At 37.6% G+C, this 15,480-nt stretch overlaps 1 protein-coding gene across 1 annotated transcript in view; it reads right to left on the bottom strand.

Annotated features, from left to right (window-relative positions):
• cacna2d1a (calcium channel, voltage-dependent, alpha 2/delta subunit 1a) overlaps positions 1-13,422 on the bottom strand; it is an 88,467-nt gene extending 75,045 nt beyond the window's left edge. Inside the window, exons 1-5 of the mRNA XM_062066739.1 lie at positions 13,402-13,422; positions 9,536-9,652; positions 4,307-4,366; positions 3,988-4,023; positions 698-821 (exon numbers count right to left, since the gene is read on the bottom strand). Of these exons, the coding sequence (XP_061922723.1) occupies positions 698-821; positions 3,988-4,023; positions 4,307-4,366; positions 9,536-9,652; positions 13,402-13,422 (358 nt within the window). The remainder of the gene's footprint in view (positions 1-697; positions 822-3,987; positions 4,024-4,306; positions 4,367-9,535; positions 9,653-13,401) is intronic.
• Positions 13,423-15,480: the final 2,058 nt, after the last annotated feature.

Below are 15,480 nucleotides of genomic sequence, written 5' to 3' on the forward strand. Positions count from 1 at the left end.
CATAGTCATTCACCGACGTCCCACTGGGGTGAGTTTTTCCTTGCCCGTATGTGGGCTCTGTACCGAGGATGTCGTTGTGGCTTGTACAGCCCTTTGAGACACTTGTGATTTAGGGCTATATAAATAAACATTGATTGATTGATTGATTGAAATTCACTACATTTTCAATTTTACTAGACATATTTGAGCCTCAATTTTACTTGGTATCGGATCGGGAAAAAAAACTATGTTATTGTATTTCACTAGTTTGAGACAATTGTTTTTGTTTCCTGGTGCAGGCCCAGTAACACTGACATAGCCACAACGCCATTAGTGTATAGTTTTGAACATTGCATACAATTTCCTACTGCATTCAAACGACACGTCGTGAGGCAAAGTGCAGGACTAATAGAAGGGAGGCAATTGAGGGGAAAAAAAGGAATGAGGTTAAATATAGAAAAGAGATCAAGAGTCAAGCAAATGAATCAAACAACGACACTTAACTGTCTCCATTGCCGTAAAAAGAGAACGTGCCGAGCTAGCTTTTACTGTGGAGCAATTACCAGATTAATGGACTTCAGTTGTGTTATTTAAAGTCATTGACAGGCGGTCAGTGGGGTCAACCAGGTCTGTTTATAGACCGGATGTGTACAAGGAGGTGCTAACTGGAGGCTATCTGCAGCTTAATACAGATACTGTGATAGCTAACGACACTCACAGCCTTCGTATATGTCGGTGGGGATGTGGACGGCCGTGGTGTTGTACGACACCAGGCGCTTGAAGTCCGGATCTACGTGGAAGTCCTCAGGGACATAGCGGTTCTTCTTCTCCGTCTGGTTGAGCTGCACAAAGAAGGTGAGTTAGTAAACATGTTCACACATGTATTGACAATCTTGTTAGATCCTTTTACTGGAAATTACTGTTGATAGCTAAAAGAAATGCTTATTTACTTCAGTTTGTTACAATATGAATTCATTATAGTGTCTTTTCTGGGAAAGCTTTCTTCAGACTCAGGTTGGCTAATATTGTCCTACAGGTAAGTGGTAGAGCACCACCTGCTGCTTTGGCATACACTTAACACCCTAGGAAGTTTTTTTTATTTTTTTTACATACCATATCTTATAGAGATGATTTCAGCTAAATTTTAACATTAATGAGTGAACATGAACATAGATGTATGAAGCCAAATGCTAACAGCAGATTTAGAACGAACACTCGGTTGTTGGGAGCTAAAAATAAATACATATTTAATAGGGGTGTTAAAAAAATTTTAGTTTCAAATGAATCACGATTCTTATTTGTAACTTGTATTCTTAATCATATTCTTCATTGGTTAAAAAAAAAAGATTTAAAAAATTAAAGTTATTTAGTTACATTTTTATCTTCCCTGCCTCTTAGACAAATGATATTGTTGATGTAGATGCCCATATCTGCTTTACAGATTGACTTTAGAAAAGATTAGTGTTGGATACTTCTTTTGTTGCCTAATTTGTGTTTGACTTTAGCAAAGTTTGGGTAGAATTTTGTTAAACAAAACCAGTTTTATTTTAGGTATTACAGAAATGTATAAGAGCTGTTTACCTAGTTTATGGAGGAATGTAGTTATTCATAGAACTGGCACCCAATGATATGAAAAAGTATTGATTTTGAATCGAGAATCTATTCAGAATCGAATTGCTACCCCCAATAATCGAATCAAATCGTGCGGTGCCCAAAGATTCACATCCCTAAGATTTATACTATATATTTATGAAAATAAATAAAATAATTAATAACTAATTTTATCTTCCTTATTTAACTACATTTATTTTAAATGCATCCTATTTTGATAGAATACCAAATTAAAAAAACAACAACATTTTAATATCTAAACTAGCATTGTAGTCAAGATGATAGTGTATTAATATATTGCATTAAAATATTACCTTAAACCTAAAAAATTCATACATATTATATTCAAATTTCAATTAATTATGGTGTCTTTTCCAACAAATGGTTTTTTAGACTTCTGCTTGGCTGATATAGCCCTACAGGTAAGTGTTAGAGCACCGCCTGATCCTTTGGCATGCACTTGATAGCCTAGGATTGTGTTTTTATTTACAGTATATACAAAACCCAAAACCAGTGAAGTTGGCACGTTGTGTAAATTGTAAATAAAAACTGAATACAATGATTTGCAAATTCTTTTCAACCTATATTCAATTGAATAGACTGCAAAGACAAGATACTTGATGTTCGAACTGGAAAACTTTGTTATTTTTTGCAAATATTAGCTCATTTTGAATTTAATGCCTGCAACGTTTCAAAAAAGCTGATACAAGTGGCAAAAAAGACTGAGAACGTTGAGGAATGCTCATCAAACACTTGGAACATCCCACAGGTGAACAGGCTAATTGGGAACGTGTGGGTGCTATGATTGGGTATAAAAGCAGCTTCCATGAAACGCTAAGTCATTCACAAACAAGGATGGTACCACTTTGTGAACAAATGCGTGAGCAAATTGTCGAACAGTTTAAGAACAACATCTCTCAACGAGCTATTGCAAGGAATTTAGCGATTTCACCATCTATGGTTCGTAATATAATCAAAAGGTTCAGAGAATCTGGAGAAATCACTGCACGTAAGCGATGATATTACGGACCTTGGATCCCTCAGGCGGTACTGCATCAAAATCCCACATCAGTGTGTAAAGGATATAACCACATGGGCTCAAGTACAGTTCAGAAAACCACTGTCAGTAACTACAGTTTGTCGCTACATTTGTAAGTGCAAGTGAAAACTCTACTATGCATAGCGAAAGCCATTTATCAACAACACCCAGAAACGCTGCCGGGTTCGCTGGGCCTGAACTCCTCTAAGGTGGACTGATGCGAAGTGAAAGTGTTCTGTGGTCTGACGAGTCCACATTTCAAATTGTTTTTGGAAACTGTGGATGTCGTGTCCTCCGGAACAAAGAGGAAAAGAACCATCCGGATTGTTAGAGGCGCAAAGTTCAAAAGCCAGCATCTGTGATGGTATGGGGGTGTATTAGTGCCCAAGGCATGAGTAACTTACACATCTGTGAAGGCACCATTAATGCTGACTGGTACATACAGGTTTTGGAGCACCATATGCTGCCATCCAAGCAACGTTATCATGGACGCCCCTGCTTATTTCAGCAAGACAATGCCAAGCCATGTGTTACAACAGCGTGGCTTCATAGTAAGAGTGCGGGTACTAGACAGGTCTGGACTAAAGGCAGGCCAGTCTCCCATTGAAAATGTGTGGCGCAATATAAAGCCTACAATACCACAACAGAGACCCTGGACTGTTGAACAACTTAAGCTGTACATCAAGCAAGAATGGGAAATAATTGGTCTCCTTGGTTCCCAAATGTTTACTGAGTGTTGTTAAAAGGAAAGGCCATGTAACACAGTGGTAAAATTGCCCCTGTGCCAACTTTTTTGCAATGTGTTGCTGCCATTAAATTCAAAGTTAATGATTATTTGCAAAAAAAAAAAACGTGTTTCTCAGTTCGAACATTAAATATCTTTGCAGTCTATTCAATTGAATATAAGTTGAAAAGGATTTGCAAATCATTGTATTCTGTTTTTATTTACGATTTACACAACGTGCCAATTTCACTGGTTGTGGGTTATGTATATACTGTACATATACAGTATATGTACATGGTTTAAGCTAAATGCTAACATTAAGGGAAATAGACAGATATTAGAAGCTAAATGCTAGCAGCAGCTTTAGAACTAACACTGGGTTGTTGGGAGCTAAAAACAAAAAAACCCTAATTTAGTTTGTAGCTTGTCTTTATATGCCAATTTTACTAAATTATGGCGAGTTTTCCAGTAAACTTCTTTCTTCAGACTTCTGATTGGTCTGTGCAGTAAACATACAGTGCCCCCTTGTGCATAGAGTCAACACCCCCAGGAATGTGTTTCATGTGTACAAATAATCATAACACCAAACAAGGCATACAATCATAGTGAAAAAACGATAAACATGCATACTTACATCATCTTTGGCATTGTAGTATGCCATTTTATCAGCCTGCAAAGAAAAAGACATTGATGACACAGTCTTTAAACGCTTTTGCTGCTTTTTTTAATTTTTTTATCTTGAGACAAACAAGACAAAATATTACACACTTCAGCCTAGCCCCTGAGGGGAGTAAAGAATAGATATCACATTAGAGCGGATAAATGACACGCAGCCAATAATACCCTTCCTCAGACAATCCAAGATGGAAGCTGGGTAATTAACTTTTAGTGGAAAATGCATCACGATGAGCCTTTCTGAGCACTAATACATTGAAGTGATCATAGCGTCTCACCTCACTGTTGTCCTGCCATTCGTGCTCCATTTGGAAGAGTTCCGCATCTGTTGCCAGCCTCTATGATAAAACAAATGAGTTACTATGAATGTACTGTATACATCGTAAACTGTAAATTAGGACTCTCGGTGTGCTAAAATTAGACATACCGGTATTGTACCCTCTCCAATAGCAAGTCCTAATGACTTGGTTAATGGGTTTATAACAAGCCTGGCGTTTAATCTGTACCTGGTCCACAAAGGCACCGTACTGTTAATTTCCCCTGAGTGCTGTCAAATCCCACTCCCTTCCTGGTGACTTAAACGCCACACAGGACTTGTGGATCCTAAGGAGGAGGAATAATGTTTAAAAATAGGCAAAAAATTAACAAAAATAAAGGGGAGACAATGAATTATCCAGTCAGTCGTAGTGTGAAATGAAAAAAGACATGGTCAAAGATCCCAGAGTGAGTCGGCGGACCTCAAGCACGAAACCCTGCAGCGCTTTTCATTTCTTTCCTCACTCATTAGGCCACTTATAACAACAAAATGGAGAATTATTCCACTGGTGATGACAAAGACATGGTACACAACGGAGAGTATCCTCCTTTGTAAAAGTTGCATAATTCATCTGCGTTAAGTCGGTCACCCGCCCGGGTCTCATCGCCGCACACGTCCCATCCCGTCAAGTCAACAACTTGTGCCTCTTGGCTCAGCTCAGCCCGATGCTTTGATTGTGCTAAAATGCTATGTGACTTTTCCAAAGACAAGCATCACTAAGACAGGAGAGGAAAGAAGAAAACATGGACGCTATCACCGATTACAGTATAATGTACTTATGTGTCAACCTTTGACCCCTTAAACATGCCTGAAGCCTCTTCTCAAAAACAGGAGGGTTGCATCCTGGAAAACTGATTACTTTTTTACAATTCTCATTTAATATATATGTTTAATAAACTATGTCCATACATTTGAATACAATATTTAATAAACAGTTCAATATTATGAACATAAATATTTTATTATAGAATATAATACGTTGATTGTGTATTTGATATCAATAACTAGTATTAATATAAAAACTATAAAAAAAGTTGTAAGTAAAATCTTAGAAATACACTATCTAAACATTTGCATTGACTTAATATTTATGTATATATACACTACCGTTCAAAAGTTTGGGGTCACATTGAAATGTCCTTATTTTTGAAGGAAAAGCACTGTACTTTTCAATGAAGATAACTTTAAACTAGTCTTAACTTTAAAGAAATACACTCTATACATTGCTAATGTGGTAAATGACTATTCTAGCTGCAAATGTCTGGTTTTTGGTGCAATATCTACATAGGTGTATAGAGGCCCATTTCCAGCAACTATCACTCCAGTGTTCTAATGGTACAATGTGTTTGCTCATTGGCTCAGAAGGCTAATTGATGATTAGAAAACCCTTGTGCAATCATGTTCACACATCTGAAAACAGTTTAGCTCGTTACAGAAGCTACAAAACTGACCTTCCTTTGAGCAGATTGAGTTTCTGGAGCATCACATTTGTGGGGTCAATTAAACGCTCAAAATGGCCAGAAAAAGAGAACTTTCATCTGAAACTCGACAGTCTATTCTTGTTCTTAGAAATGAAGGCTATTCCACAAAATTGTTTGGGTGACCCCAAACTTTTGAACAGTAGTGTATGTATACTATTTTATTAAAATAAAACCCATTTTTTAACTTAAAACTATTTTTAAATTCCTAAAAGTCACCCTTAGTCATACAACTGTAGTAGAAAAGTAATAACCCTTTAATACACTTTAAAAAAATATTTAACAAATATTTTACAAATATATGAAGATTGAATAGAATAAAACTAGCATTGTATTCAAGATGAGATATGATAAATATATTACATTAAACTTAATACATATTTAATACTATACATTTGTGAAGATGAATAAAATATTTAATATTTAATTTTAACTTCCGTATTCAACCAGTTTTTAAATGCGTCCTATATTTCAATAGAATAACAAATCGAATAAAAGAAAACCTTTAATAGCTAAACTAGCAATGTAGTCAAGATAATAGTATATTGATAATTGCATTGAAATATGACCTTCAACCTAATAAATACATACATATTGAATTCAATTTAATAAATATTAAATAAATAATTCAAACCAAATATTTATTTTAAAATGCATTTAATTAAACAAAAAAATAAATAAATAAATCCCAAAAATGTTTTAGTTTGATAGCTAAACTATCTTGATGTATTACATATAATTATATTATATTGAAGTTGATAAGTAAATACATATTTAATCCAAAATACTTATAAATAAAAATACATTATTTAATAACTAACCAAAAGTGTAATGTAAAATGCTTGCAAAATTTAAATAGGATAAAACATGTAACAAAAATAATAACATGTTTAATATTCTATATAACAAAATGTTTATTCAATGTCCTGATAGATCTAAAAAAAAAAAACACCATCAAAACAGTCTCTTGAAACACAGATCACGCTTTGGTGTGACTTTAAGATCTGTCACCTTGTTTAAAACTCTCCCAAGGTTGCCATACATGTAAACAGACACCCCATCTACTCTCTCTACTTCCAAACAGCTACCACCTGCTGAGCGATGTTGTCAGGGGACCAAAACACGAGCATCTGCTGTTGATGACTGGCAACATGTTCCCTGCATCGCTTCTGTTGTGGGATCTTGGGATTCGAGCACACTTACTCACACAGTAACCATCACTAGTATTCACCATTGATACCAATATACACAACAGTAGCGCTCATGTACGAGACACTAGCATGCTAACATGCAGCCCTCATGTGTGAGCGCAGCCTGTGATTAAGGCGTCAACGGCGGCATCTAATGACTCACAGTTTCAGTTTAATAACACAGCCTTGCAAGAGAGAGCTCAGTGATCCTCTGTAATTACGCGCCACTACACAACGCTTAAAACCCTTCGAGGGTTGTTAGTCAAGTGACATCCTAATGAACATGAAAGTGTGGCGCGGAAACTTTAACAGCCAAGACGAGAGGGACGAAGTCTGTTTAAGTTGTTGCTAGGCGACCGGGGCGTCATGGTAACCCAGAGATGAAGAGGCGTTCCAGCAATAGAAGCAACAGGAGAGGCCGAAGCCTTTTTTGGGGTCGTGTACCAGCTTGCTAATGCAATGCCAGACCTTAAAATAACCCTGATTGTCACTCAAAGAGCCCGATCTTCAGCTGTCTGATCTCCTTTGTCTGGGTGGGGTCGAGTTGCTGTCTGGGCACTCCTGGAAAGTGGCCATGTCCTTTGCAAATGTCCCGATTTGCTTGGAAGAACCCTCCCCTTAGCAACTAGCCCTACTCCACTGGGGGGGTGTTAACCACAGCACCATCAAAGTGTTCTGGATAAGAGGAGACGTTTAATAATGAATGAGGACAGAGTCACAGGAGTCAATAGGTGGCCTCGATATCTGTGTCCACGTCCACAGAGATGCTCAGGTCAAGGGGATGGAACTAAATGGCCCAATGGTGTCAAAGTGTTTGTCCATGATTTTAAAAAAAATAAGGTAACAGGAATGCGATAGCTAGCAAGTAGGGGTGTGGGAAAAAATCGATTCGAATTGCGATTCTCACATTGTGCGATTCAGAATCGATTCTCATTTTTAAAAAATCTATTTTTTTATTTTTATTGATTTTAATTTGATTTTAATTTGATTTTTTTATTTTCATTTTTATTTTTTTAATTAATCAATCCAACAAAACAATACACAGCAATACCATAACAATGCAATCCAATTCCAAAACCAAACCCGACCTAGCAACACTCAGAACTGCAATAAACAGAGCAATTGAGAGGAGACACAAACACGACACAGAACAAACCAAAAGTAGTGAAACAAAAATGTATATTATCAACAACAGTATCAATATTAGTAACAATTTCAACATAGCAGTGATTAAAATCCCTCATTGACATTATCATTAGACATTTATAAAATTTAAAAAAAGAACTATAGTGTCACAGTGGCTTACACTTGCATCGCATCTCATAAGCTTGACAACACACTGTGTCCAATATTTTCACAAAGATAAAATAAGTCATATTTTTGGTTCATTTAATAGTTTAAACAAATTTACAATATTGCATACAGTTGATAAAACATTGTCCTTTGCAATTATAAAAGCTTTTTACAAAAATCTACTACTCTGCATGCATGTCAGCAGACTGCTGAAATCCTATGTATTGAATGAATAGAGAATCGTTTTGAATCGGGAAAAAAAAATCGGTTTTGAATCGAGAATCGTGTTGAATTGAAAAAAAAAAATCGATTTTGAATCGATTCGTGACCCCAAGAATCGATATTGAATCGAATCGTGGGACACCCAAAGATTCACAGCCCTACTAGCAAGGCATTTGAAGGCTTCATAGGTTCTTCATAGGTTTAGGTTTACAGAGGACAAATTTGTAAACAAAAAATAAGAACAGGCTCTGTGGAGACATGGAAGCTGTAAGTTTGATAATTGTGTGTGCTGCTAACTAGAATTAAGAGTGTTTTACAATGCTTACTACAAATGTTGACGTTCAAAACGATAACTGCTAACTAAATTAGTTAGCAATCACTATGATAACTACTAACGATAAATGTTAGCGTTCACCACGAGAACTGCTAACGAGATTAGTTACAATTCACTACAAGAACTGCTAATGAGATAGTTAGTATTTACTCTTAGAACTACAGAGGATACATGTTAGCAATCACCATGAGAACTCAATCCATCCATTTTCTTCCACTTATCTGGGGTTCGGGTAAGAGAGGTACCAGTCTAAGTAGGTAAGCCCAGACTTCCTGCCTGGTCTCCAGCCATGTTTTCCAGCTTCACCGAGGAGACACCGATGTGTTCCTAGGCCAGCTGCAAGGCATCATTCCTCCAATGTGTCCTAGGTCTACCCTGGTACCTCCTTTAGGCTGGATATGCCTGGAATCCTTATTTGCCAACTTGACTGACTTCTCTCAATGTGAAGGAGCAGTGGATCAACTCCGAGTTCCATTTGGATGACCATGCTCATCACCCTAACTCAGGAGAAACTGCTAACTAGAAATGTTAGTGTTCACCATAAGAACCGCTAACGAAAAATGAAAATACTTGGCTAGGTAGACGGGTAAATAAGTCACAAGGTAATCATAGAAACAGGCTAACGGGCTTTAACTTAATGTCCGGACAAGTCAAGTCAAGTCCGGGCTACTCACCTTCAGGGCCTTGGCGCGGTTTTGCAGCAACTTCTCAATGTTCCCGGCAGCTGTGGCCACCAGCTGCCGGGCATCGTTGGACTCCACGCTGAAGTGTGTTTGGTGGTCCTGATAGATCTAAAGAGGAAAGCACAAAAGCCAAAGGTCAGGAGAACCCGATAATGAAGCTGCCAAAGAATGACGTTTTTTATGTTTGTTTGTTAGCTAGCTATGGTAGCGGAATTACCACTACTTAATTTTAATGTTTATTTGTATTAACGGTTAGCATTATTTGAATTATATAATTATGATTATCTCTGCCAAAAACGAATTATGGCAAGAGATGTTTTCATCGATGTGCGTGGCTTTGTTAGCAGGATTGCGCAAAAAATCCATACATTTTTACAAAACTTCATGGAGAGGTAATACATGTGTTGAGTAAAAACAAATGCACATTTGGTGGAAATCTGAATTGAAATGTGCAAGTAAAGAGTGACAAAAGTAGCCCGCAGCCAGTAAACCTTGGAAAGCTTCTGTTTGATGTTTGATGGAGTCAAGCGATCAAAGAATCATGTCATCTTACGTAATAATAATAATAATGATAATAACAAAAGAAAAAGACATGTACTGTGCAATATGTGGAATAACAAATGCCAAACAGCCAATTATTATGCAGCCTGGAGGTCTTTTTCTTCAATGTCCAACATTCAAGTGAACATTGTATTGGTTCTCCTCGGAGCAATGCTTTAGTACAGGAGAAATATTAAAGGGCAGCTCTATTGATATTCCTGGAATATACTAGAACATGTCTTTGATTGATTGATTGAGACTTTTATTAGTAGGTTGCACAGTGAAGTACATATTCCGTACAATTGACCACTAAATGGTAACACCCGAATAAGTTTTTCAACTTGTTTAAGTCGGGGTCCACTTAAATTGATTCATGATACAGATATGTACTATCAGATATATACTATCATCATAATACAGTCATCACACAAGATAATCATCAGGGTATATACATTGAATTATTTACATTATTTACAATCCGGGGTGTGGGATGTGGAGGGGGTGGGGGGTTCGGTTTGGTTATTATCATCAATTCAGTCAGCAATTGAGAACAGAGAAATGGACATTGAAACAGTGTAGGTCTGACTTGGTAGGATATGTACAGCAAGTAGAGGACAGAGAGAGAGAGAGAGAGAGAGAGAGAGGAAATCTCTGCTCTGGCTGGACTCACTGAGGTGTGTTTGTTTTTTTTACGACAATTGTATGCAGTTTTTAGCAACAGTCTCAACATTTTACAATTAGTAGCTGTAATAAAAAGACGCTATGATGTTTTTTAGGGCTGCAAACGACCTTCAGGAATGTGCGCCAGGCACTTGTGTTGTGTTGTATTACCAACCTTCTAAATAATGCCTTGGGTCTTAAATATGTTTGTTCATAGTTTTTGACAGTAAAACCTGCAAAAAACGTTAACCTAAATGTCAACAGAATTTCATCCAGATTTAGCAGAAAACACTTACATTTCACTTAAAATCTCAAGTGCAGTTTTGGCTACCCTTTGTTCACTTTAAAAAAAGAAAAAAAATGTACTTCAGCAATGACAATAAATTCCATTCCATTACTTTCTTGCCTCATTTCTAAACTCCAGCAAAGAAAATTGAGATATATTGTGATTTACCATTAAGGACCGCTAACTGGAAATGTTAGCGTTCACCATAAAAACTTCAGTGTTTCCCACACATTCATTTATTTGTGGCGGCCCGCCACAAATTTTTTTAAAAATAAAATAAAATTTAAAAAAATATATTTTTATTTTTATTTTTTTTGTCCTGTCCAGCTTCTCAGGCAAATCATATAGTTGATGTAGATGCCCATATAGGCTGTTCAGATTTACTTTACAAAAGAGAAGTGTAGGATACTTCTCTTGTTGCCTTATTTGTGTTTGACCACTACTGTTTTCTGTTTATTTGTTACTGACTGTGGCAGGACACCTCTGCCTCTGTTTCACTTTATGTTGCTGGTAAATAATATGGTTGTAGTAGTAGGCTAAAGTTAAATTATTCAGTATGCACTAATTAAAGGGGCAGACCTTTAAGAGACATTTTAGCTTTTATATTTTATAAGATATATTTTTTGTAAGTTAAAGTTAAAGTTAAAGTACCAATGATTGTCACACACACCTAGAACCACAATTAATAAATATATTTCAGTGAATAACTTATTGTTCAAATCTGTATATAAATATGTACATAAAGTGTTGTAATTATATGTAATAATAACAAAACTGTTATTATTAATTAGTAAGTATACATTTTTTTAGCCTTTTTAGAGAAAATCATATCATTGTAGTAAATTATGCAAATTACTCGATGATGTCATGGTGACCACGCCCATAGCCACGCCCCCACCGCCACAGGTATCTTGGCAGTTTATGGGAAACACTGAACTTCTAACTAAAAATGGTACCATTCACAATGAAAACCACTAACTAGAAATGCCAGTGCTTAGTATTTACCATGAAAACTGCTAACTTGAAATGATAGGATTCACTGTCAGAACTACTTAATGGATATGTTACCGTTAGTGTACCAACTAGAAATGGTAGCATTTACCATGAGAAACACTAACTAGAAATGTTACCATTTACCATGAAAATCTGTTGACTAGAACTGGTAGCATTCTCCGAGAGATCCGCCAACTACCTTTGTCAAAACTTTAGTGCTTACCATTAAAACTGCTAACTGGAAATTATAGCAATCACTGTCAGAACTACTTACTAAATATGTTACTGTTTAGCATTAGGCCTACTAACTAGAAATATTAGCGCTGACCATGAAAACTGCTAACTATCAATGGTAGCATTCATCGTGAGAACTGCTAACTACAAATTCTAGTGTTCACTGTGGGAACTGAGAACTTATAACTAGAACTTTTACCAGTAACGAGTAATCAAATTAATTACTTTTAGGACCGTTACAACGCCGTCAGCGATAGCTTGATGTAATGTGGCAGGCTACTTTTGATGTGGTTATACGTCAACACAAGACAGCGTCAAAAGTGCAACAAGTTCAATCCAGGAAATATCTTTTTACTAGTGAAAGCCACAAGCAGCACCGCACTAAAATGAACTTGATATCAAACAGGTAGAGGCACCATCACACTGTGACACAGCAGACAACAACATACGCACACGTACACAATGGGAATATTGAACAACAAATCAATGATTGACGTGACAAATTTGCCATCCAAACAATACACCAATTATTGACAAGAAGATCGAATAAGCCATCGAAGAACATTCAATCTCTTCATTAAGCAGAGGTAACACAATCCAGTAAAAAGATTCAAAAGAGCTGGCGTCAGAGCCCTGCTAACTGCTAAAACTAACTAACACAGATACGTTGAAACCCTTGATGACATCACACGTCACTAGGCAACAGGCCCCGCCTTTTAAAAGCACAGCTTCTGCAAACTATGCTGTCATATTAAACATCTCTCAAATGACAGATATTTAATGTTTTTTAAAGTATCGTATCAATTACTTTCCCCAGTAATTAAGTACATTTATTAAAGAGTAATTCCGTTAGTCATTTAATTACTCTTTTGCTAATGTACAGAGTAACTATAATTAAAAAGAAAATTCCCTGCTATCTGTGCCCTGGACCTCTGGCCAGGGGTCGCTGGCAGCCGGCGTACTTTTAAGAGGGTGTCCAGCGACCGAATCTGTGAGTTTTAGGTATAACCGTAAAAAAGGAGCTACAGGGCTAGCCTAAAACATTAGCATCCTAACATTCAATCAATCAATCAATCAATGTTTATTTATTTAGCCGTAAATCACAAGTGTCTCAAAGGGCTGACATTAAAATGCTAACACGTACCATGTGCGCTAACGTTGGCATGCTAACAGTTAGCATGTTTCACACACCAAGTTATATGACCTAGGTCAGGGGTCGGCAACCTTTACCACTCAAAGAGCCATTTTGGCAAGTTTTACAAATAAAAGAAAATAATGGGAGCCACAAAAAAAATGTTTAAATTTAAAATGATAAACACCGCATATAAAGCTTAAATTGCTTTGTGCTATGTTAACCAGGGGTCTCAGACACACGCACCGGCACGCACTTTAATATGGAAATTTGATAGCGTCATACTTGCCAACCCTCTCATTAGTTCCGGGAGACTCCCGAACATCAGGGCATGATGGCACTGCTTTTGGCGCCCTCTACAGCCTGCCCAAACAGTGTAACTGCTCGACCACATGTAGAATGCAGCTTCAGCTTGCTCACGTAAGTGACAGCAAGGCGTACTAGGTCAGCAGCCACACAGCTTACACTGACGGTAGCCGTACCGTATAAAACAACTTTAACACTGTTACGTTACAAATATGCGCCACACTTTGAACCCACACCAAAAAAGAATGACAAACACATTTCTGGAGAACATCTGCACTGTAACACAACATAAACACAAGACAACAAATACCCAGAATCCCATGCAGCACTAACTCTTCCGCTCAACCGACGCACGGAGGGGAGGGGGGTGGGGGGGTGTTTGATGTGTGGGGGGGTTTGGTGGTAGCGGGGGTGTATAATCTAGACCGGAAGAGTTAGGGCTGCATGGGATTCTGGGTATTGGTTGTGTTGTGTTTATGTTGTGTTACGGTGGGATGTTCTCCAGAAATGTGTTTTTCATTCTTTTTTGGTGTGGGTTCACAGTGTGGCGCATATTTGTAACGTAACAGTGTTAAAGTTTTTTTATACGGCTACCGTCAGTGTAAGCTGTGTGGCTGATGAGTAAGTATGCTTTGCTGTCTCCTATGTGTACAAGTAAAAGCTACATACAACATGTGGGCGGGCTGGCACGCTGTTTGTAAATGCTATAGAGGACAATTACTGCAGTGCAATTAGGTCACGCCCTTAATTTAGTAATTAGAGTGAAAATAGGATTATATTTGCCCTGGGAGTTATCTAGGAGAGGCACTGAGATCCATAAATCTCCTGGGAAAATCGGGGGGGTCGGCAAGTATGCAGCTGAGCCGCATCAGAGTGGTCAAAGAGCCGCATGCGGCTCCGGAGCCGTGGGTTGCCGACCCCTGACCTAGGTGTATGGCTGCGGAAGTAGAGAAAAAAGTGTAAAATTAGCTGAAAAACTCAACATGCCAATGTTAGCTTGCTAGCATGCTAACATTTGCATGCTAACAGTAAACAAGTGTCACATACCAAGTTATATGGCTCTTGGGTAAACGGTTGCAAAACCAGCTAAAAAAGTTAGCATACTTGCAAGCTAATGTTAGCATGCTAACATTGGGCTGGCAGGGTTAGATTATATTAGATTATACAGTGATTTGTCAGCTATTACACACAGCTAAAATGGGGAAGTTTTGTTCAGATGGTGTAGCGTATATTAGCTAACATTTTATTATTTTGCATGTCTTTTTTTTTTATTATCCAATTACAATTAACCTATTTTAATTATTAACCCAGGAGAGCTCAGTGGTCAACGCCCTCAAACATTAACTTTCTACTACTATTCCCACCCAGCTCAGGAACTCCACTCACACACTCTCTGACACACTCTTCTTGCACAAGACCCAGAATAGTCCAGTCGTTAAGACTGTTGACTTGGAATGAAAGGTACTGGGTTTGAACCCCACTCTGGTTGACAGTATTTTGTTCCACCTCCATCATACTTTACTGAGCAAGAGGTCCTCGATTACACATGTGTGTGGAACAAAATCCTTTTTCACAAGACCCAGGGATAGCTCAGTGGTTAAGACTGTTGACTAGGAAAGTAGGGTGCTGGGTTTGAACCCCACTCTGGTTGACAGTATTTTATTCCACCTGCATCATACTTTACTGAGCCAGGAGTCCTCGATTACATTTGTGTATGGAACAAAAACTTCTCTTCACAAGACCCAGGATAGCCCAGTGGTTAAGACTGTTGACTAGGAAAGTAGG

Source organism: Entelurus aequoreus, linkage group LG12 (assembly GCF_033978785.1).
Source record: "Entelurus aequoreus isolate RoL-2023_Sb linkage group LG12, RoL_Eaeq_v1.1, whole genome shotgun sequence".
Lineage (NCBI taxonomy): Eukaryota > Metazoa > Chordata > Actinopteri > Syngnathiformes > Syngnathidae > Entelurus > Entelurus aequoreus.